The sequence below is a fragment of the Anastrepha ludens genome, chromosome 6 (genome assembly GCF_028408465.1).
Source record: "Anastrepha ludens isolate Willacy chromosome 6, idAnaLude1.1, whole genome shotgun sequence".
Lineage (NCBI taxonomy): Eukaryota > Metazoa > Arthropoda > Insecta > Diptera > Tephritidae > Anastrepha > Anastrepha ludens.
This window is the reverse complement of record NC_071502.1, coordinates 67,787,236-67,813,355: the sequence shown is the minus strand read 5'-3', so window position 1 is coordinate 67,813,355 and position 26,120 is coordinate 67,787,236. Positions and strand designations below refer to the sequence as shown.

The 26,120-nt window shown below is 33.3% G+C and overlaps 1 protein-coding gene across 2 annotated transcripts in view; it reads left to right on the top strand.

Moving 5' to 3' along the window:
- Positions 1–26,120, top strand: part of LOC128868225 (TRPL translocation defect protein 14) — a 42,475-nt gene that overhangs the window by 3,642 nt on the left and 12,713 nt on the right. The window contains exons 2-5 of one of the 2 annotated variants that reach the window (XM_054110065.1): positions 2,339–2,406; positions 8,110–8,147; positions 8,630–8,667; positions 14,947–15,078. In XM_054110065.1, the coding sequence (XP_053966040.1) occupies positions 2,339–2,406; positions 8,110–8,147; positions 8,630–8,667; positions 14,947–15,078 (276 nt within the window). The remainder of the gene's footprint in view (positions 1–2,338; positions 2,407–8,109; positions 8,148–8,629; positions 8,668–14,946; positions 15,079–26,120) is intronic. The other variant, XM_054110066.1, reaches the window with a different exon arrangement.

Here is a 26,120-nt window from a genome sequence, read left to right as displayed (position 1 = left end):
GATCTTCGTCCAAAATTTTGTGAAAATGATATATCTGGAGTATTCCTGCAGCACATTACTTCAGTTCCAACGATTCAATAATATCGAGAGAGAAAAATTGCACCCCAGCTCTTCAAAAAGCAATCCTAGAGTTTCAAAGGACCGGTTTATCCTACAGTGATATTTCAACACAACTAAACAACGATATTTCAACACATTCAAAAACGATGGTTTTTAATGCTTTATTTCTTTATATTTATGTTTTTCTTAGTATAAAATAGCAGAAAATGTCCTGATAGTAGGAAGTACGTGTGACGGCCAAAACGTGCAGCATTCGACCACAAGTTCGTCGCACCAATTATCATTATCTCAATAATGGTGTCGGACTGCTTTTCGCGTAATGGTGTCGGGCCAATTCCTTATATTGAAGCTAATATGGATGTTGTCAATTATGATCAGATACTTCAAAATGTAATGCTATCTTATGCAGAGGAGAATTTACCGGTGATTTGGAAATTTCACCAAGAGAATGGTCCGAAGCACACTACCCTTGTTGCAAATAATTTTTCGAAGACAATTCGATCACTGCTCTGGATTGGGCATTTTCGAGTACCAACTTAAATCCAATAGAACCATTGCAAAGACGTTTTCTTATTGATGCGATATAATGAACACCACGAATCACTTGTAACTACTTGGCTCATCAGCTCTACGTGCAGCAGCAACCAAAAATATACAAAAAACACATAGATAACTGTTATGTTTCTATGTTTGAGACAACCCAAAATATAACGCATTTTTGTTTTTGTGGTTTTTTTTGCATATTAAACGTTCAAATAACTAATTTTGTTTACTAGATCAAAGAGAAAACGCCAGCAAATTTTTCTGCTACAAAAAAGGAATTCTAAGTATTATGCCATAATCGAATCTATTAATAAAATAGTGAAACGATAGGGCTCTTCGATTCGCCAAGTGTTAATGAAGCAACTGGTATAAATAAATACATATATTGGTAGCATTTGCCGTTTGGAGTCAGAGTTGGCTGCATTGAAAGTAATTATGTTTCATCAAGTGAGCAGAGCCCAGAGATAAAGGGCAGAGAAGTGGCGAAGATGCCTTATACAATATTAAATAGTGAAAAGAATTATGAGAAATACTGTATAAGCACCTAGTCATGGCAATTGTTTATGGTGTGTTATTATCTTGTTCACACTGCTAACGTCAATTGTGAGTGGTTATGTCAAATGACATTAACTACTTGGTAACCGATATTGGCCGGTGCATCGATTCTACTTGTCTTCACAACTGTCCATAGACAGTTTGTAGTTCATTCAATTGGAAAACTATAGTTTGTTTACTACACAGGCGTACATACATATGTACGAGTACATTCTAATCAATGTTTGCATTCATATATGCTTACATACATTTGTTAAAATAAATTTCCATTTCAATCACATTCAATTTAACACCAATTGCTTAATCACAGCCTTGTTCATTCCATGATGTGTTCACAAGCAACGCGATAGGTAGAAAGCACTCTTTTGTAAAATATTACATACGTGCATACATACAATTACTTCCTTATACGATGTTGGCAAATTTTCAATCAATTGAATCAAGTTTCAGTTTATTTATTATGTTTAAAATGTATTCATGTAAAAATATATACATACATACATATACATTCCTTATGGTCCAGTGGGCCCGTCCAGACTGATAACTGCCAAGTCGAAAGTATGAAATGGGCGCGCATGTTGAAAATTTCTCTGTTAGTGGTGGGCTGTTGTTGTTTTTTTTTTTTTTTATTGTCTCAAGGTCAGCTAGATGCTGTGTATATTTATTTATGTACACTGTGTAGTTGGATTGTATGTGTATACTCACTTTTACGTGCATTCATAGATATATGCAGATACTTGTATTTGGGTATCATCGTCTTTATAGTGTTGATGTTGTATGGAAGGAAGGCCGGCCATCCTTTGCTCGGAAGTTCTCCCACTGCACCATTAAGTTTGAATATTGTACGTGTGTTTCGAAGTTGGGGATGGTATTTTTGGCGAGTATCATGCAAACTAAACATTTGGTTTTGTTTACTTATTCGCGCGCATTATACTGATGGATGTTCGTTTATGCGAATATTCGCAATCGGAGATGGTGGGGGTGTTGATAATACAGCCCCTCGTGGTGTTGAAATTGCATTTTAACAGCGGGGAAATACTTACATACCTGTATACCTATAATAACTGCGCAATGCATGCTCTCAATTATTTAGGTATTGCTTATATTTATTTCAAAAATGCTTACAGTATTCTTTATTCTTTATTTTTTATTAAATATATAAAATTGTTTATTTTTGCAGGTCCATGTGGTGGCAAAACAACTGGCCAATCACGTCTGTGCACATTCTTCGAAAATTTAGGATGGAAGGTATGTTGAATACTATATTCATTTGATAATTTATTACAATTCTTATTCGTTTTTTTTTTTCTTAAAAACCTCACTTTTAATAACTGAAATTTATTTACTTTCTGTAAATATTATAATGCCTAATGAGTACTAAAGAAAATAGTCGTTACTAAAGTCACTATTTGAGGTGATTGCATAACAATAGTAATAACGCAGAATTTTATATTAGTAATGTACCTACTTTAAAAAAATCAGTTACATTCATATACATATATTGAAAAGTATTTCGCGCATATTCATAGTTGTACTTAAAATTTATTTAACGCTTTTTTTTTTTACTGTCGACGTTTAAAAGAAAAATAAATATCTGAAAATTATCGCATTGTTAGAGGTACGTGCAACAATTCTATAATAAAATAAAAATCAATTGAAATCAATAAATCAATTCATTATGGATAAAATTAAATTTTACTTCCAAGTTAACTCTCTTACCCTTGGAGGCAATCATCTAACCTAACTTAGTTCATTATCATAACTAAAATTAAATTTTGCTTCAAACTTTTTTTGTTTAACACTGTAACTGTCAAACTAATTGCCGGTATTTCTAGAGCCGTTTTCATATTTACTTTCAATAAAATAAATACATATACTAAACTTAATTTTGAAAATACGTATATAGTTCCCAATTTTTTATAACCGACCGGCGGGTTAATGCATTGTGGGTATGGAATTTTACGCTAGTGTACATTAATGTTATTTCCTACCTAACGGATTCGAGATAGAGGAGAAAATATATTCAGAATTATGATATACATGGATTTAGCTATGTCTAACTGTGTAGATAACTAGATTAAAATGTGCTTGTTGCCCCTTAAACCACTACATCAAATTTTACCAAACTTTCTACAAACATTGCCTTCAAAATGATGGTGTTAAGTACAAATCACAATGCTCATAAGCTCAAATATAGGCTGAAACCGAGTTTTTTGCGCTTTTATATAAGAATATCTCGAAAACCTGAGCTACCAGAATAATTGAAAGAAAACGTTAAAAACATTTGAAAAATTAGCTCTGACTTCTGCTGAATCTTCTTGGGGCCTGCGTAATTATGAAGAGTATCTTTGAAATCAAATCGGGGTAGAATATTCAGCGAAGAATCAAACCAATTAGAAAAAGGCCTCGTTTGCTTCAGTTTAACAACATTCTCAATAATTGGGTAAAAAACGCCATTAGTACTTTGAAGGGGACAAAATTGACTTTGAAGAATAAATAAAGATTGTGTTAAAGCACAAACAAAGCTATCGAGCAAAAATCGGCGCTCATTACTTTCAATGCTGTCGATAAGAGGCAAGTTCCATTAGACCTCATAACTTTTGGAAGAGCAGAAAAGGAAAAGAACTCCGGGTTGGTCGTACTCGGTCAAAACGCTTTGTGTTTCGTACCAAATGTAATTGTCAAGATATGTTTTTTATGCCTATTGTTTCATCTATTCGCCAGTGGCTAACGCATTGCGGATCGAAGACGTCTCATATGTACGTAAATGAAATATGAAATGAGATTTACGTATGTATGTTCATATGTGTCTGCGCTCACACCAAAAAAAAAACAACTCACATCGACAACTGTCTATAATCCGTATTAACATTTGGCATCACTGTTCAACAAATATCTAATCAATATTTATTGAAGAAAATTACGAACTCAAAAATGTTAGCGGTAAAAAAGTTAAAATCTTAATTGTATTCGGATTTTCTGTTCACATTTCGTATAACATTTGCGGTCGACAAAACAGATTACAAAAGGTCGATAAAAACTACATAACCAAACTCGAATGCACCGATTTCATCGGCAAATCCTTCATAACCGCACATAAAACTCTGCGCTTATTGCTTCATATCATACAAATTTAAGCGCAGATACATATACATACATACGTGCAAAAACAAAAACATATCACTTAGATATATTCATTGAGCACCTGAAAAGCTACTATAACAACTAGTGTCAGTAAAAGGTACCCAGGAAAAAATTCACTTGCACGTGAAACTACAGATTAGAGATAAGGATTTCAAAGGACGAGATTTACAAAAAACAAATCACTTTAAATACTCTATGCTAACAATATGGATATCAAACGAGAGAAGATTTATCCAAACAAATATAGTAATATATAATAATGTCCTTTGAATAATTTATCCTTACATGCCCTTAAAAATGCCCACTGAATTATTTGGAAGAACAAAAAATAGATACATGTATGTTAAAGGTATATACATATGTGTAGTAATACATATCTCAACTTCGTTCTTTCTGTTTTTTTATAAAAACGTGAAAAAAAAAGTTCCGTAAAAAATTAAATTGGTGGAAACTTGAAAAACCTAGTATGCAGAATTACTACGAGTATTTGAAAATTTTCTAAATAACAAAAAAGTTGATTTTTTTGTTATTTATACAGCAGAAACTAATTAATATTAGACGATTGCGGTTTAACTATGTACACATAATATTAGCAAACACTTATGAATATGCGCCATTATAACTTTTTAAGAATACAATATATGTATTAAATTGTTTTTGTACTTACAATTATCTAACTACCGAAGACTTACTGGGAGCAAATTATATAAAGAATTAAATTTAATGTAAAGTAAAATTGTATCATTCGAGAGAAAAAGGAACTGACTATTTATTTATCCTTTGGAATGTAAACAAAAAAATAGGCTTGGTGTTTTCTGCGAACAAATTGATAAAGTGCTGCGTTCTACGGAATCTTTAACATTTGTAATCAAAAACTTGGATTTATAACCAAAAAACAAAAATAAGTTTTTGTTTTAGATGAAAAAATCACAATTTCTTAAATGAGTTGGCAAACTAAGGCTACTAAAGATCTATGGTTCAAATATTGCATTAGAATCCATCAATTTATGGTTTAACACATGCAAAGTGCTAAGTCGTCTTATGCTGTTTTGTCAAAAGTCCAAAGTTATTTTTTATGTAATCAATTGTTTTGCCAAAAGTTATGTATATGAACATATGTAATTTGCTCTCCTGGAATTCTCTAAGCTTTTATATATGATACATCATTGTATAAGCTTCATATTTTCCATCACTAACGGGTTAAAAATAGCTATGTTACAAAATCGTACAATCCGATTAATGTTGAGAAATGTTTTCCAATATCTTCCACACCGAATACATAGTACAGTAAATAGGGATCACCATAAAAGGTCATCTCACGAAGTAGGTCGCATATTATTTATTTAATTTTAATTAAATAACAAAAATCCGGTGCGTTAGTAGGTACTAGAAAAAATACAAAAATAACGGGAGTGTTCTTTTTATAGGTATGGACGTTTTTGATTTAGAATTTATTGAGCAAAGTTAGGAAAAAATCGTGACTGGAATAGTGACATCCTCTCCTTTTCTGATATTGAGTGTGAATTGCCAGCGTTGACTCTTATGTGGACGCGCCTTCGTGCTTATGTGGAAACAGCATGGCACAGAAGTGACTAATATAGTTCCGCCTGAAAATTAATCCTCTGGCACTGGCAAGTGCGACGTAACGGTGACATATCCAATATAAACTGAATCTATCTTTCATTCCGAAATAATGTTTCATATCAATAGCAAAAATATTCATTATTAAATCACGCATGCATGAATCTTTCAATACATTTTGCTTCTGCTATGAAGCCGGGCGCACTAACTTTTATGTTTTATAACGTACAAAGAACTCAATTAAATCATCAAATGTTTGCTTTATTACCTTGTAAATTGTAAGACATTCAAGGTAAATAACTATTTCGGGCGTATGGTTACCTTTACTGCGTCTGGTATCCGTCCATCCGAACGTATCCGTCGACATTCAAGTTGGAAAGCGTGGCTCGCTTAACATTATAGACCAATGACTTGACTTGTCACCGCAAAAATTGCTCTAAGAGAGTCCTATCTCCTGATGTAGATGGCCAATCGGCAGGTCCATTTCTCCTGATTCAGCTATAGCATGATGCAACGCCATGTTACAACCTTTTAACACTTCAACGATTGGTAATAGCGTGGGGCACCAAAAGGTCATTTGATGTGATTTGACTGTAGCGCTCGCCATTGACAACAGGTTGGATTCATTTTCGGCAAGTATATTTCCTGGTATTTGTGTTGTGCGTCTTGACGTTTTTTTCACAAATGGAAGGACCTGCAATTTTATGCCGGCCCCGAACGGCAGATGGTTTCTTCTGAGTAGCTTTTTCGTAGTAGAAATACTCTCAGAGGATTTTCATGACCTGCCGAACATTTTATTGCATTGAGTTAAAATGTAACTCCTTGTGCCCTTCGAATACTCAAGTTTACAAGAACTACTCCTTTTTTTCTCTTTTCCTATCCTTGAGTTTTTTTATACCAAAAAATGTATGTATTTTTTTAATGCACAGCTTTCCTGTTTTCGTACCCGAAAACTAATGGATCAGCCTCTTTCGTCATGTTCACATTAACAGAAGGTTCAGAAAACGACCCTATATTAGTGTTTGTATAGTAATTGACCAATGCATATTGAACCTAAATGTCTACTTGAGCAACTGGCTTGATAGATGCTCCTTGCTCCTATAAGCCTATCGTTAGATCAGCAGGGCCTTGTAAACTGAAACAACAACAGCAATAGCACGTCTTTATAGTTCTATATTAAAAAAAACCTCGTTATTTAATTGAGTCATTTTGGTTTTCATAAAAGACATCAAGTTCCTTGAAGTTCATTTCGCAATTTAGTTTCATCTTATAAATTTCTGCACAATTCTATAGAAGTGTCATTAAATGGTCTGAAATAATATTTTTATAATCAATATTTGAAATGGCTAACATAGGTTCCAGGCTACGGAAAAAATTTAAAATTTTATAGGCAGCCCATGCTTCCATTTTCGTTGTCACAAAAATTTTATGATTTACTTTTTAAATCGCAAACAAACTTTCTCTAATATTCGAAAGTCGGAAAATATTTTCGATTCCAAACCAGCACCTTTTGAGACAGTGAAATGAAAAGTAATTGGCAATATTAGAAGAAACACACATTTCCACATTGTCTTGAATTAAGATTGAGGTACTTAAAATAAAAATTTATTTTGTTTTAATTTTTTAAATAAATATTTACTGATCAGTCCTCAAATTTTACTGTAGAAAACATATATTTTTCGATCTGATTATCCCAATAAATCAGTTAACTTGTTAGGATAAAAGGGCGACTTTAGTAACCTATTTAATGAAAATTCTATCTTGAAACTCTTTTGGTATTGAGTATTTTTAATTTTTTACCATCGTAAAGATAACAAAAATAAAATCCGAGGCGGTGTTGTTGGTTTACTTTCTCAGAAACAAAATGAAAAATCGCAAATCGCAAAAATAAGTGAAAATGGGAACACGGCTGAGGGTAGATTTTCCAAAAAAAGGAAAAAATTGCCATTAAATCGTTTTAAGGTTTCTCAGGGAAAATACGAAATGTATGAACTTATAAATAAATAGGCCAACTTAATAAGCATACGCAATTTTAGTATATCGAATTATTTTTGAATAGACCTAAGTTTTTTAATCTCAAAACATTTTTTAGCGAACAAAACCCGTTAGTAAAAATTCCATTGCAATCGTTAGCGAACAATTTAAGACAAAAAATAAAAACAATTACAATCTAATAGTTGTTACTCGACCATGACAAACAAAATGAGCTTTTAATAATTTTTTCAGGTATTCCGTGTGCCTGAAACGGCTACAGTGCTCCTCAGGTAAATGCCTAAAAAACAAATTAAATGAATTCAAAATAAAAATAAAAAATATTTAAAAAATTTTCTCTCAATAAAAACAAAAACACAAATCTATTAAAGATTTGTTGGCATTAAATTAAATACAAAGAAGTAAAATTGTGAACAACCTTAGCGATACTAACATTAAAAACAACTATTCATTAATATTTACAAACTATAATCTTTCCATTTACTAAAGTCAAATACTGCCAGCAAATATACCTTTAGTGCTATAATGTAATATATTTAAGTTGTGTGAGATAAAGTACAATAGTAATTATTTATATTATATTTTTTTATAATTTGCACTAATTCAAAAAAGAAAATATGAAAAACACAAAAATCAATTGTCAAACTTGCATATTTCTGAAATTCGAAAATAGTTCGTCGATTTTTTCGTACTCCTTTTATATCAATAGTAACTGTTTCAATTTTTAATCTCTTCCTCTTTTATAAAAATCTAGTGGTGGTGTTAAATTCTCGGATCTCACAGATAAAGAAGGTAAGAATAATAGTAAAATATTAAAAAAAAAAAAATTAAATTTAATATGAAGCTACTAAGAAAATTTTCATGCAGTCATAAAAATAATAAAATAAAATAATTGCAAGCAATAAAAATGCAAAAAACATAAGAGATACTCTATGCTAGCAAAATAATTACAATAATTTAAAAAGTGAAGCGCGCAATTGATATTTTAACTTCCTAGGTTTTTATTTACTGCTGTATCTACCTTGACTACAAAGATTGGCAAATTAAAACCCCACCTTTGAACTTAATTCGACTTGGGAGGGACTTCAAAAAAGCTATACATTTCGAAGATGGGCTCTTCATTAAGGAACTGTAGTAAAGATTTTCAAAAGTGATGACAGCCTGCAGAAATTAGTGTGAATCGCTTCAATTACACAGTCTACAAAATTCCCCCATTTTTATATGAAACTGCTTTTGTATTTTTATGTGCATGTGCGCGATGTATTTTTGTGCTCTGTGACATGCTTAGTTTTGACAATTTGAAATTTTCAATAAATATGAAAGTAATTCTTCTTCGAAAATCATATAAATCCAAGTTTCTAACTTTGTACAAATTAAAAAAAAAATTACAAATTTTCATCAACATTTTCAACTTTTTAATTCGAGTTTTTAGAAAATAAATAAATATCCTATCGAACGCCTGAAGTAACTTGTATGGCAGTATCTACAGCAACAATTCTTTCCAAAAGATCTTACTTGTTTCCTTATGCTTCCTCTGTGATGGCACGCCCCCGAGTGTTTCTTTGACCGAATCACGAATAATTTGGGCATATCAAATTGCATTTTTTTTATAGAAAAAAGTTTGGTTCGATTTCCGGGATCGTTTTGCTTGAAATAACCGTCGAATTGTTTTAACAACTGTTTCATCTTGGCCAGTTTAAGTCTCCAATGTGAAGTTTCGCGCAGCTCGACTCTTCAATTTTATGTGACCATACCACGGACTTTCAGTAATTACTGAGGTTAATCTTGTATGTATCCTTTTCAGTCACGGCTTTCAATAGGGCTCTAAATAACTTTACTATAAATAACAGCGCTTATCATCGGAGAAATTTCGGTTCTTATTAAAATTATGAAATATTATAAAATATACAGGCATTTTTCTGAGTTAATTTGTTCTTGTAAGGGTGAGAGCGAAAAAATAATGCCAAATTTGCGACAATATCTACTGAGATATTCCCAGCTCCTATTAACGATATAGAATTGACTGACCTGACTCATCTTCAACTGAATAACTCCGCCCGGTGCGTTGTCTCAATAGCGTAAGAGCATAGCGTCCCGGTGGCAAATTTTCTGAAGTAATTTTTAATAATTTCCAAACGTTGCTAGTTCATGGAATAGTCCATTATTTTTTTATAACAAAAATCAAAAATAAAAACCTAATTCACTCAGGGTGAAATTTCTTGTATTTCTCTAAATTTTCTCTTTACCTTCTCAAAGGTCATGTTCACAGTTTCCTGGCAAAGTATTTGCCAAATATTTCAGACTAGCAATTTTCATTCGTATGTATTTTGCCGGCATCCATTGTTGTCCCAACGTCTAAATAGTTGCACAATGCCGTGCCGTAAGTAGCTGACAGAATATGTGTATCAATATATATGTACATACATACATATATGCATTATTTCGTGGGTGTAGGCACTATTGCACATAACTAAGTACACTTTGTTGCACTTAGCGTTGTCAACTCGGGTGGCACAAAGTCCCGTCAGCGTCAGTTGGACATTTGTGAGTTGTCCAACGAATGTCTCATTGGTATTATAAATATATTCGATATGTTTATATGTATTTACATGCATTTATACCGAAGTTTATTTTTCTTCTGAGGCAAAGAAAACCATTCGTATTTGCTTCTTGCTGTTTTATTTCTTTATTTTTATTTATTTGAAATCGTGCCAAATCGTGCCTGCTACACATTTCTCGAAAATTCACGTTGCCAGGCGTCACATTTCTTTCGCGCTCACGTTTACGTTATTTAGTTTTGGTCTCGTATAACAGCAGGCTCTCACATTGACTCGTCTCATCTTTTATTGGCCCTTTTGGCAATAGGTCACTTCTGCGCCAAAAACAATACAACCACGTTAAAAATTCCGCATGTCCTCCACTGACCTACCTATCTTTCTACATATGCTTTCTACCCTTACCCTCGGATTTTCTCTGATTACATGGTTATGTACTGATCGCTTCCAATGTATATTATACAATGAATAATGTCAATGCATGTTTATATCTAATTAGATTTAAGTAATTGAACTTTTTATTTTTTCGTTTATGTCCTACAATAAACAAACACGAATAAAAATTTGCTTATAAAATTGTCAACTCGTGTCTGTCTATAGCGGTTTGTTAAATTAACATTTGAGTTGTTTACCTTAATTTGGGCCACTTCACTTTTACAACCCCATGTCGTCAAGATTTCGTGTCTCATGCCCCCACATACCCTTTTGTATATTAATTTCGCTGAGCATTTTGTTTAGTTTAATGCCTTTATCGTAATAATAAAGGGTGTCATAAAGTGAGTTAATACTGTAATTCAAAAAGTAAAAATAAGTTCTTAAAATGTCATCGATCTGCTGATGCTTTACTATCAAGTTGGAGAACCGTACATACATATGTAAGTTGGGAAATGTATGATCGATATATGCGATATTTACTTCGCTTCAGTAATTTTTCAGTATAAAGTATTAAGCAGCAAAGCAAATGAAATAAATATTTCTGAGAATAAATTCGTTCTCAAAGAGAAATTAATTCGAAAAATTCGCGAAGAAAAAATGTAAAGCCTCCAATTTTTTTTGTACATACGCATATGGTATTAAGCGTTTTCCTTGCACAATTTACTCATTTTATTTACTTTTTTCTGTCGTAAAATAACTTGTTTTTTAATCGAAATTAGTCTTATCTCACATTTTTTTAAATTTGCAGTCAGCTGTTTTATATGCAACCACACTTTCGTTCCATAAGAAATGGCATAAAACTAAGAATGTTAGCTTTTTGAGACACCCTTTACTTGCGTGAAAGAGTTATTAGCTACATGTGCAAATTTTTATTGAATGCAAATGTCGCGTGACTTTTTTAATTTAAGAAAAATACATCTTCAAAAGTTTTTTTTTATTCCCTGCAAGTTTAAAACTAATTTCTTAATGTTAAGGTCGAGGTTATTGTGAAGAAATAACAAATTATATTTGGTATTCTTTTTTGAATATTTTTTTCTTGTGTGGGATTATAGGGTATTAAATAATATTGATTTATAAGCATTTTATACCAAAAGTTATATTAATTTTTCCTGTGCGAATTCAAAGGTAATTTAGAGCGGTGGGGGCCCGGGTAAGCCCAACTAATTTTACAAATGTATTGTATGTTTGTGACTCAATCACGTGAGAACGAAATCGTATGAAATTTTACACACAGATAGCATATGACCTGGACTGAAAAATAGATTACAATTGATTTTTAAGAGAGTTTTCACCTGTTAAAAAAGTTGAATTAAATTAAATAAATCAAAAAAATTAGATAAATCAAATATTACAATAGATGATTCAAATGGAAAAAGGTTGAAGAGAGGTGAATTTGGTTTGGGTTGCCACCTGTTCAGTAAAGCGAGCATTCTAATGAATCAGAGGTTTTCAAAATTACTCAAACTTTTCCATGTATTATGATAAAAAAAGACATTTTGAAAGGCATTTTTTTTATTTTTTACAAACTTTCCGGAAACAGTTAAAAAAGTGGTATGAGAAAGATTTACACTCATGCGGCGCTGATAAGTATTGAGCCAGTTAAATACCAAGCGGTTGTTAGAAATTGTCTGGCTTTCCCTTTACACACAATTAGGGGTGTGGTATTGGTATGTGTCATAAGCTTCAAACGACTAAGAATATATACTTAAGGAGCTCACAAGATCCCGCACAAGTCATATTATGAATTTTCACACCGTTGAAAAATAGTTGTGGTTTACAGTCGCCTAATTATTTATTTAACCGTTAAAAACTTTAAGACGTATGATAATACAGCACTCGAGGCAACTGTGAATCACCTAATTTAGTAGATATTTCATTTCATATGCGTATTTCATCTATGTATGAACATACATAAAAAAAAATAAATAAATAAATAATTGGCGCGTACACTTCTGTTAGGTGCTTGGCCGAGCTCCTCCTCCTATTTGTGGTGTGCGTCTTGATGTTGTTCCACAAATGGAGGGACCTACAGTTTCAAGCCGACTCCGAACGGCAGATATTTTTATGAGGAGCTTTTTCATGGCAGAAATACACTCGGAGGTTTGCCATTGCCTGCCGAGGGGCGACCGCTATTAGAAAAATGTTTTTTTATTAATTTTGCCTTCACCGAGATTCGAACCAACGACCTCTCTGTGAATTCCGAATAGTAATCACGCACCAACCCATTCGGCTACGGCGGCCGCCATGTATGAACATACATAGATGTCTAAAATTTTTGGTCATCGAACAAAATTTGGTGGTAGAATAAAGAAAAACGGGTTTTTTTGGACCGTTCAAAATAAGTACATAGTATGTAACATCCGGTTCCCCCTTTAATGTAAATCGTCGAATTGTATTCAAATTTGTTTTGTAATGGGCATTGAAAATTCAAAAGTTGGTCAAAATTTTACCTGCTTATTCGTAATTCGATGTCGCTTAAATCGATTTTTGAAGTGCACTGTATGTAAAGTAGTGCTCTTATTTCACTATGTAGCTGCAAATATCTTTCCGATCTATAAAATGCGAATGGACATATAATTTTTACAGTTTTAACATGCTCTAAAGTCTTCTTAATGACATTTAAAAAAAAAAAAAAAAAAAATATAGTCAAAGTCGCCCTACAAATATTAACGGAATTAGTCCGTCCATATTCTACCTAAGATGTGGTTCTTACACCTACCGTAATAGCTCCTGGCTGACATAGTTGAACAGCTTCGCCGGCAATTTGTCTCCGTCCCGCAACTGAGTTTTATTTTTGACGTGCTACTAACGAAGCTTTCTTTCGAAGTCTTCATCTTCTTTCTTATTTCCACTGCTCTCATCATTCAACAGATGGGATAAGTGTTCCCTCCCTAATTTAAGCGTGTTCGGGCGTGTGTGCCTCTTACTCGCTCGGTTTTGTTTTGTAGAGCAGTACATGCTGCCAGCAGGAGCGAGAGTCGAGTGGTGAATCTGCTGAAGGATTGTTGCGACTGCGGTTGCTCGCAATAGATTTTTCCTTGCTATGTTAGACGCAAATTATTTGCTACTCCGAGGAATAGTAAATAGTTACCGAATAGTAAATAGTTGTGCACAAACACATTCGGCTACTGTGACCCTATATGTATGCAAGTATAAACATTAGATAATATCTAATTGAATTGAATCTCCAGACAAATCCAAGTGTGCGTCATTGTTCCTCTTACCCCTAGTAATGTTAATTTTTTTCCGATACCTTTGGCTTATATTGGATCTCATTCGTCTTATTCAATTAGAATTATCTTGAAGCGTTTTCGTGTTAACCCTCCTAGGCTTTAAAAGAAGTTAGCACACAACCTTTGCATGCATGTGTGCCTTTCGCTGCTGCAGACGGTTTTATCGCAAATGTAATTGGCCACCAGGCATTTCGGTATCGATAAATTTGATTGATTTTATCGTCAATAATAAACGTTGTCGCATTTGAATGAGCGAATGTTTGTTAATTGTTAATTGAACATGCAAAGGGGATTGAACGTTGTGTGCTGTTCAACATTTTCGAGAGGCACTTTTTTATGTTGTATTTCTGCTGTGGTATTTGTTGGTACTAAAAAAAGCTCATAAATACAAGTATTAAGAAAAGTCACATGCGCGCCTCACTTTTTAAATAAATATATACATATGTATGTATTTTTTTTTATTTTTCCGATGTATGTATGTAGGCGTGACATATATTATTTAAATAGGCTTTAGATCTGCGCGCCCTCAAAAAAATGATAACTACAGCGCTCTTTGTCTAATCTCCACGAATAATTCATTTAATTGCATTTTCGAATTTTGTTTTCATATTTTTTGTCATTAAAAAAATTATATTTATCTATATATATTTACATATTCATATATAATAATGTAAACGGAAAATGTAAATTGGTATACTTGTCATGTAAGTATGACATGAATTCATTTTGCGCTTATGAGCCACATACATACGGCTTATATAGTAAATATGTATGCATATAATATGTAGTAGATATGTATGTATTGTAGAATATATTGTATGATGTATGTATGTATGTACATTTGATAGCGCCACCAACGCCAAGCACATTCAAATACCAAAGTCTACCATTCGCTGCACCGGAACACAGTCTAATTGACTTGACCGCATCCTGTCCACGCTGCTTGGCCGATGCTGCATCCAAACCCAATGGCAGCGAAGGTGAGTCCACACCGTTCGCATGCACAAGTGTGTGTATTGAGTCTTAATTTGCGTGTGCGTGCTCGTTTTCTGCAATTAAAAAATAAACATCTTAAATAAATTAAAAATAAAGAAATTTGAAGGAAAAATAGCAAACATGTAATATTACAACAGATTTGTCAATATTATGGCGTGTATTTATATATAAGCGAAATAAGGTACACAAATTTTTAATAATTTACAGAAAAATGTAATTTAATTAACTAATTACTTAAAAAAATTTAATTTTAAAGCTATGAACTTAAAAAAATATTTAACGAGCACACCACACTTGCTCCGTTTCAGCGCCTTAAAACAAAAATAAACATTTTTTTGGGGCTGTAGTAGCTCTTTTAATAAATTTGCTTTGCACACATTTATTTTTGATTTTCTCTATTATATTTGCTTACAATTTACTTTTCCATAAACACATTTAATTTTCTTTTTTTCATTCTAATTTGCATCCTTCTAACTTAGCTGTGCCAATTTTCTTTTATTTATTATTTATTTGTATTCTGTTTTTTTGTTTTAATTTAAATTTTTTAATTTTATAAAATATATTTTTGGTTTTTTATATGGTTTTATTTTACTAAAACAATAAATTTCGTTGTGCTGTGTTATACTAACAAAACTCACCTCACATATTGTATAATAGTATATATTGTTAGCTTGGTGTCACTACATGCATACATACATACATGGAAGCATACACACTCCACTCATTTAAGAGCCTAACGCATAACCTAAATATGTCGACGTTAATATACAATACATAAGTATTCATGTATGTACTGTGTACTATGCACTCAATATATGTATGTATGTACACTTATCCATCTCGTGCTTTTCTGACGTCGATGTAGGAGCCAAGTGAAGGTTATTTCTACATTAGAAAAAACGTAACGTCCTTAGGTAACTTACTATATTATATTTAAACCAAAAAGTACATATATGCAGGTACGTGCGACTTGGCACATTACTTTCTGCCAGGCCCCTTTATCTTATGATCTATTTGTTCCGGCGAGAACACAGGTGCAACGCAAATACGGTCGTCTTAGACGTAGTGTGTGCTTGTGCGTCACAAATCTTTTGGTAATCCAAAGGAGGTGGGTTCGTTGTCCTCATCAGATATAAAATATCAGAAAAAATAAAGTTGTTGTGCGCTAGAATGAGAAGAACCTACAGTCTAATGCCGCCTACTTACTCTTATGCAGCTGGTTTTTCGTATGAGATGCTTATAGCAGAAATTCTCTCAGAGGTTGGCCATGCCTAGAGTGGCCCTCGAACTCGGGACATACCAAATAGGGGTAGTCACACATAGCTGAGTCAGCTACGGTGGCCGTAAGTACTGTCCTGATGAACTACTTACTATACCAGACCAAGAAAGGTCAATATTTCTACTTATCGTATACATACATACATATCTGACAGGCCAGTGGAAAGGTATGACCTCGATATAGAAAGCGATAAATCGATTCTCACTCTTCTTTATTTCGACAACTTCTGCAGGGAAAACTTGTGTGTATGCGCCCTTGTTCAAGAATTTGTGCAATAGCAACTTTGTTCAGTCTTATAAAAATTATTTAACCATGGCCAATAACCTTAAAGCCTTCAAACCAACTCGTTTAGTCCATAGGTTATTTGTTACTACTGAATTATATGACGACAGTTGTTGTAAAATGATGTCTATTTCGCTGATTTACCAAATATGGTAAACCAAAAGGAAGTAAATAACGCAATAATGTCAAAACTATCTGATCAGGAGATGCCCCTCCATCTTCGAGTTGCCGGTGAGGATTGTAATAACACACTTTCCCTCCCGTTAATAGACTCATCTGTCATTCTCGCTTAACCGAAAATCATAAATGAATTCTGGTCGCACATAGTGTACGAAAGATAGGTGCAGGCTGCCAGATAGGAATATTTAGTTATGGTGATGCCGTCCGAAACCGCGCTATACAATATTACAAACAAAATTTATTATAGGTGTGCCTAATAAACTTAATATCTGATTATTAATAAGAATCGATATAGTATACGAAAAAATACATACAGTCACAACGTCACATTCAAATTTTGTGCCATGCGGTTAGTTGTCAAAAAATTAAAAAAAAAACATCAATTCAAGAAACTAGTAAATAGCGTGTGACAAAAAACAAACAAAAAAAATAGAATGAATGAAATAGTAAGTATCGTACGCCATTCATCTTATCGATGAAATGCATGTGACGTATTTTCTTTTCATTTTGATTTCTGCTCTAATCAACACTTTGCTATAATCATTTCCGTGCGTGAGAAAAATAGAGTAAATGAAATTTCGCGAGTTGGACCTTTTGATATTTTTGTAGTTAATCAAAATAATTATTGATTAGGGCAATAGAAATGTGAAAATTCTCTAAAAAAATGTTGAAAATATTCGTCAATGCAAATTATTTAAATCACATATGGATTCAGGTTCATACAACAAGAAAACATCAATGCACACACGTATATACATATTTGCAAATATGTACACTTGTAGTCACATAATTAAGTCACTTTATCTCTTTAAAATATTCGAAATATTTTTGGGCTAAATTTTTATCGTCATTTTTTATAAAAATATAGTTCGTTGTATTACAAAAACCTTACAAATTAGAGCTTCAAACTTTGTACTAAATTCACAAAGATTAAACGCATTCAAAGAATTATACAATTTTTAATTAAAACTTTCAGAAACCTTCTGGGCATGCAATTTTATGGCCCATATATGGAGGAAATGCACAAGACCGCCAGCAAACAGAATTGTCAAAAATCAATGCGAATTTTTGCGCCACTTGAAAATTGCTTTTTATTATACCAAATTCAATCGCCTGTAAAGCTGCATACTCGGAATTTTTGTAAGAATTGTTATAATAAGTTGGAGTTTTGATGAAAATATCTTGATTTTTTTTTTTAATTTCGTACAATGCCTGAAACTTTGAGTTATATTTTAATAAAAAAATTAATAAGTGAAAACTTTGCAGTATATATACATATATAAAAATATACCTTATTATTCATTGCCTATATCTCTATAAAAAAAACTTAAATGTTTTTATTATTTCATTCGCTCAACAGAAACATCTAAAATTCTCGAGAGGCCTGTCAAATAATCTTTTGACAAAGTGTTTGTGTAAAAAGTAAAAGTACAGTTTCAGAATTAAAGTACTTAGCCTAATAAATAAATGCTAAATAATTTATTTATTTATTTAATCAACAAGAAAAATGCTTACGACTATATAAAAAAAAAGATAACAAAAAAAAAAAAACTCATAACTCATGAAAGGAAAAATTAAAGTGTGTGGAAGAAGAATAGGCATTAAATTAAGATAGCGTCCTCTTTAAAGAAATATTTATTATAGCTGTATCTTGTGTTAAATTTGTTAATTTTCTACTGAGTACTTTCCAATTATCATAGGCTTGGAGAACTTATGACCCACAACAATGGTGGATCATTATCACTGCCTTTAACAGTCTGGTAAGTCTGTGGTCCCAACTATAAGAGCCCCAAAAGATGATGCGGATATGCAAAGTCCAAGGCTATTACGGGACTCTATTTTGACGGAACTATTGTTTTTTTCTATTTCGGCTTCTACTGATCGATTTTTTCACTATAGTTGATTCGACTTCATGTCTATACACTTTTTGTTTTTGTTTTATATCAGCTGTAGGACCGTGAAAATTATCTCCTGTTGATGAGCTAAGCCAGAGCTAGCGCGCATGCTTGTATGCCACGCCAACACTCGGCAGCGACATCACAAAGCAATATGTATAAAGTATTAACTCACTATTAGTCAGTCGCTATACACTTATCAAATTAGCTCCCTACTCCTCCATCTCAATAAAACCGACCCTCCAGTCTCACTATTTGTGCACTAAAGTGCGCTAAAGAATGTATGAGTAATTTTACGAACGCATCGAAGTGGGACATCGTAGTAAGCATATTTGTTTACTTAATTATATGTACCTTTTATGATTATAGAGAAGTGAATTATACTATAAACGAAAGTTAAATAGGCTGTTTAGCATGTTTTGGTGGAATAATTATAATCAAACGGTTGTCAATTACATTAGAAGAAATGTTTGCAATCATGTAGCATTTTCTGAAATGTTGAGTTCTTCCACAAAATGCCTGACGTATTATATAAGGGTGCCGCCTATTTTGAAAATTGTTACAAGTAAAGCGTGTTATTTGAAAAAATCCTTTTCCAGTGTATAAAATTTATGATAAATGTGGATGACTAAATTTTTGCATGATGCTGGCAGACTTATCAAAGTCGAAGTTCTGGACTCCATTTAGACATAGCCCCGCCTCAATTTGATCAAAAGCTCGCATCTCGTCTTTCGGTCCAACAATTATTTTAGGGCTACTGATACACCTCTCAAAAACAAAAACTCAACGGCTTCAAATAGCATCATCTAGTGGCCGATTCACTTGCCATTTTCGAATCGTCTCCGCAGAACTCGCCTTTCTACGTCTATATAATTATCTCCTAGTATACCTCCGGTCATCTTAGTAGAATGGATTTACATGTGACTCTTCAGGAACTTCCAAGTTATAATCAATGAACGAACAGACTGGAGAACTAACTCTATCACTTTCAAACCTGGCTCCCAGCTGTGGTTTACTGATGGGTCCAAATTGGAAAATGGTAGAACAGGGGCAGGAATCAATGGGCCCAAATTCAAAAAATCGATTCCGATGGGATCCTACCCAACTATATTCCAGGCAGAAATACATGCCATTGAAATATGTGTGAGAGAATGCCTTAGAAGGAAAATGAGAGGTACTAATGGGCTCTAAAAGCCCTTCTATCAACAACTATCACCTCTAAATTGGTAAATGATTGCCTAAACCTTCTAAATACGTTAGGAAACCTCAACACAGTAACACTATGTTGGATTCCGGGACATGAAGGACATGTGGGAAATGAAATGGCTGATGACCTTGCAAAACAAGGAGCAAATATGCAACTTACTGGTCCTGAGCCTTTCTGTGGACTAACAAAAGGCCACATAAATGAATTCCTTAGGAAATGGGAAGAGAGAAAACTTGCCGCACACTGGCTAAACTGTGCCGGCCAGCGTCAAGCTAAACTATTCCTAAGTCCCAACAAAGGAATATCTGACAAACTTCTCTCACTAAACAGAGTAGATCTGCGTCTTTTAACCGGATACCTTACAGGTCACTGCAGCCTGAGGTACCATCTAAATAATATTGGTCTATCCGAGACCAATGTCTGCCGCTTTTGCGAAATGGACATAGAAAGCTCAGAACATGTGCTTTGTGAATGTCCTGCGTTGGGCAGACAAAGACTTCACCACCTTGGTGGTATCGTAGTATCTCCATGCAATCTTTGGAACAACAAACCCAAAACTGTGCTAAAATTTCTAATAAGCCTAAAACTCTAGGGTTACAAAATAGGCCTTTCACAATAGATCAACTCTGGTCGCAGTACGTAATGGCCTTCTAATAATAATACATGTGACTACCATTAGGCAGGATCTGACTTCGAAACCCACTGCCGGCATTAAGCTTCAACTGATAGAATTTTGTTTTTAACAGCGGCCGAGTGTATTTCTGCCATTAAAGAGGTTCTCATAAAAAATCGTCTGCCGTTCGGAGGCGGGACGAAGATGAGGCGGATTAGAAGACAAAAATAAATAAATATTCATAACTTGTCAATATGTGGTGTACACTTTCTTTTGACGCTGACAGTATGTACTCATATGTACATATGTAATTACCTGCACCTAATTAGATTTTTTAGGAATAGGATATTTATTACAGAATGTTTTTTTATAAAAATATAATCCGTTCTACAAAAAATATATAAATCAAAATTTCAAACTTTGTAAAAGATTTATAAAAATTCGACAACTTTTCATAAAAATTTCAAATCTTTTAATCAGAACATAAAAAAAGGTTTATAATAAAGTGCAACATTGAAGTGGCTCAATATTTCCGTTGATGTTTGATAATTGTTTCCCTTGATAGTGTTGCGTATTTGCTCCGAATGCAAAACCAAAAAACGAAAACATTTTTTAAATAGGGATATTTAATGAAACACCCGATATGCATATATACATACGTGCGTGTGTGTGTGTGTAAATATGCAGCTATTCTATAAAATAGAAAACCGCGTCATTTTCTGACCTCAGAACTGAACCAAACAAAAAATACTTTCTCACCAACGAAAATTAAAACTGATTACATTTATGTACATATATACAAAATATTCAATAATAAATCGCTTTGCACTAGACAGAACCAAATTCAATTTACAATTAACAGATAGAAAGAACAACCAATAGATTGGATAGGCGGGTAGAATAGCAAAACGCGTTTCGAGGCTGTTGACTGAAAATATAAACATACAGTACATACATACATACATATGTATGTATAAGTATAATAAATGTCTCACTATTTAGCGTTTAGAGATTACGTAAAGAATTCGTTTTCCGCACAAAATACATACATACATATAGACAGACCTACGATTGAAGATATGATACGATGGAAGGGAGGTATAATTGGTGTTTTGTACATTTGAAATAAAAGCAGCTGCTGTTTGTGAAATAGAACCGATGGCGCAATTTTTTAACTTTAACGCAACTTTCGAAAACTTTCGTGAACCAACTTGGGCTGATGATTTAGTTAAAGAAAGAAGTATTGTATAAAGGCATATGTATGTATATGTCCATATGTTTTTGTGTATGTACATATGTGTAAAGGGACAGTTATTTCCACACAAGCACCTGACTGCGTTTTCAATAATAGATACCACAAAATTTTGTATTTCTATGCATTTTATAGGCATTTGTTGTACTATCTATAAACTACCCTCGTGCTTTAAATAAATTAAACAGGCAAAGTGTGTGTAAATAAGCACACAGTAGGAATTTTTATCGTGCCGAAGTCGAGAATTAGCATACAAAAGGCTCTGGGAACTTTTGTGTGAAATTCGCAAAAAGCCCAGAAGTAACAAACAAACCAATATTAAAAACACTCGAAATAGTTCTTCCATTTTCTATGCATGCAAATGTGCTGTTCACACGCGTCGTGTATGTTTCTGATTGTTTATTACTTTGTGGTGAAAATCTCTGTTAATGTATCACGTGCTTGCCGCCTCATCATTTCAGTACATCATTCAGTTTTAATGAGCATACATACATACATAAATATTTGCATTAAGATCTTTTACATATGTATGTATGTAGAAGTACGTTTATGTCATGTATGTATATGAGATATTCAAGCTTGTGCAAATAGATAATTTTTAGCACCCACTTACACATGAGTGTGTGTGTGTGTAGCTCATTGAAAGTACATATTTCATATTTTTAACTGCCCTTCTTTGCTATTTGTTAGCAAGTAGGTAGTCTAGACCAAATGTACACATATGCCCTGCAATAAATCAGACTAGTTTAGAACTTGTTCATTAAGGGGCTGAACTGGTTCTCTGTTCTATTGTTGCGCAATACTGAACGAGTTCTCTTTTAGAGAGTTCAATAGGCTGAATTATTTGGAAAAAAAATTGAGTGTATTTCAGAACCGAGTAGAAACAAAAAAATAGGGGCTTCAGGAAATCAATATCCGATGTCTTCTGCGGAAAGGCGAACACTTTACTATAATTTGCCACTTGTACTATAATTTTTCAATGCTGGATGTAAATTACCTAAACTGAATAATATTTATTATATCATATTTCCTAAAATTAGCCTGTCTTTATTTAAATCCCTTAAAGTTCAAAACCACATAACAACATTACATATTTGTTGCATTCAAAATCCCCACCTCCTCTCATTGCTATTCGAACTAGTGAGCCAATCATTAAAGGAGGCTACTGCCATAATGTGCGAGGAGAGCGTGTACCTTATTTTTCGACTTTCACAGGATTAGGATGCGTAGTATTCTGGACGAGAATGGTATCGCAAAACCGACCAACTGTTCCCCTGTGTACTAATTTTGCACTAGTTCCGAGGAAATTTTTTAGAAGAGACTGCATAAGTACATATGCGTAGGTATGTACGTGGTTGTATGACGTCTTATCATTTCCAACTTTGAGCGCCGGAAGGTGATCGTCGGCCATATGACTATCAACGTGCTTCACTGGTAAATGTTTCAGTATATACGATATACATTCTTAAAAAGTACTGGTTTCGTTCATTCGTATAATTTTAAAGTATTTCAATAGATATGAATGGTGGTTGGTGTATATTTATTCCTGGTAATGGCTTGTTCTTTTGTAGTTCAGTGAAGAGTGTCTCATAAAATGTTTAAATGTGCTCGATTTGTGGGATTCCACATCTTATCAATCTAATCTACTTTTAAACAATCAGATTAGCGATAATTGATCCAACGTCGAAAAAAGTAAAACTAAAAATAAATGCCGGGAAGCGGACAAGTCGGTAAACATATTTCTTATAAAATATTTGAAAAATATCAATTTGTTTGACGTGTTTCCGCATATCTTTCCCATATCATTAATAATATTTAGTTAAGTTCAATATCAATAAAGGAAGCAACAACAATCTCTTGACTGCTGTATCTTACGGTTTAAATGAGTATCTTGAATACCGTAATCTGGTTGCGGAAATCCGCTATATTTAAACTAAATATTATGACAGGTATCGGATTTTTTTGTAAATTATAAATAAAGGTAGGCCACCAGATGGTATCTTTTAAAAAATGCTATAAAAAACACCGTACAATATTTTTCAATGATCTTCGTCTTATTAGAAACATACCTCTTGATTAATTGAAGTCAAAACCTTCTGCACTTGGTCTTCTCAACACATAATAGGCCTCTTTAATAAACATCTCTTATAGCGTGAGCACTCTTGCCAGGATCTGTATTGACAAAAAGTGCTTCTTGGACTAAGTCGGTGATTAAGGAGTATGCACTCTCGACGACAAATAAAGGACTAATCAAACAAATAATGTCCGTCTTACGGTATGACGCAGGCGCTTGAGCTATTATATAAAATGAGGTGGTTCTTCGAGTGCTCGAGAGAATTCTACGGAATATTAATGGACCCATACGAGTTGGCGATGGAAAATGTTACAGATGATGGATCGATATACTGTATAACATTTACTCGTAGTTGAAAGAATAAATATATAGTCGGACTAGCCTTAAGTCGGCCTTGCTGTTGTTGTAGCAGCTCATTAAAATTTAAGATTGTTGTAAGTAAGTTTTACCAAATTATTATTTTTGTTGTGTAAAGTTCGAAAATCGTTACTTTCTCGCCTAGTGTATATTTCATTTTGGTTTTAATTGCGAAAAATATCGGCAGAGTCTCACAACGGACCCATTCCGTGGTCTAAGTGGCATCGTTGTCTCTATGTGCGATGCGGCTGCCAAACCTACTAAAAACAATATCGGCAGAATAGTAGTCACTTTTCATGAAAAGGCGCGACTACTCTAGAGTCGTAAGTAAACGAAGATTTCTACTACTTCGAAATTATTACTACGTCACTGCTGAGACGCGGGTGTGTTTGATAATAGAAGATTCTTCGTCTTGCCCTCGTTCACTCCAGACCCATTTTTTGCGCTATCTTAATCAGTTTGAAAAAAGCAGAAGTATCATGACTGTGGCATGGCTACATTTCAGAGGTGCACAGGTTCGTATCTCCATGAATGAAACACCAAATAAGAGAAAAAGTTTTTTCTAATAGCGGTGGGTCCTCGGGAGATAATAGCAAACCTCTGATTGTATTTCTGCCATGAAAAAAGGACTAGGTCTTCTAGGACTAAATTGTTTATTTTGCTTAAATAGTAGGTAATTTCATGAGAAACCAATAACTGGCACGCGTATCTTGTTCTGTGTAAATTATTGTCATTCAATATCAACAAAAGTTCTACATATGTACATACATACATATGTAAATTTGAAAAAAAAAATAAAAATAACTAAACAAAATTAAATAAACAAATAGCATTTCAATAAGCTACCGGCTTCTAAGTATAAAATGTATGTAAGTATTAAATGCTTTGAAATTTCGCTGAACGGTAATTGAATAATAGTACAATCGTGATCCAAATGCACAAATATGCATATCCACATGCACATACAGATAGCTGTGCAGTTGATTGCATCAGTGCAGTAGCGACTTGCTTACTATTTTTGCTTTCGTATGTTTTTACACTAATTAAATTATTGTAGGGAAAAACAAATCGCACTTGCTCTCTACTGGGGGGTGGTTGGTTGTGTACGCAACGAAAAGCGGCAAACGTCAAACAGCAGCTGACTTTGGGGTAAATAAATTTAGAGAATGTTCTACGATACAGTGTAGGAAAATCACTGAAATGCCAATATACATACATATGTATGTATTACAAAAACAAAAAATTAAATTAAACAAACAAAATCGCCATAAAAAGTTCTTCTTACGGTCGATTGTCAAATGACTGTAGCGAATTTATTTTCTTTTCGCAAAACATACATCAACAAAAACAATTATTTATGGTGTTTGGCGTAATTATCATGGCGTATGTGTAATTCCACATTTCGAATTGATTATTTTTATTTTAGCGAATACAGATGTCTTATAATATTCAATTAGCAAATGCAATAGTGATTGTTGAATTCTCTTTGATTGCTCTGCTTGCTACAAAGTTAAGGGAATACTCAGCCAACAAAAGGCCACTATCAGCTTTTGGGTCTTTGCTGAAAAAGTATTCAAAGTTTGTAAACAACATAATTTGATCATAAAAATCAACAACTTGAAATGCGATTGCGAACTATGCCTTACATTGTGTTGCAGACATTAAATGAATACGTATTGTCAATTCCATTGTTTATTCCTGCAATGAGTAATAGGATTTCTATATTATTTCAACGATTGTTTCTATAAAAATACTGTCTTATTCAATAATGGGAATCTACGTGCATATACATACATATACACATATGGTCATTAAAATAGGTGCATGGGTACGTAGGACCGACAATGCAAGTTTTTTAAATTAATAACAACAGATATTAACTGTATG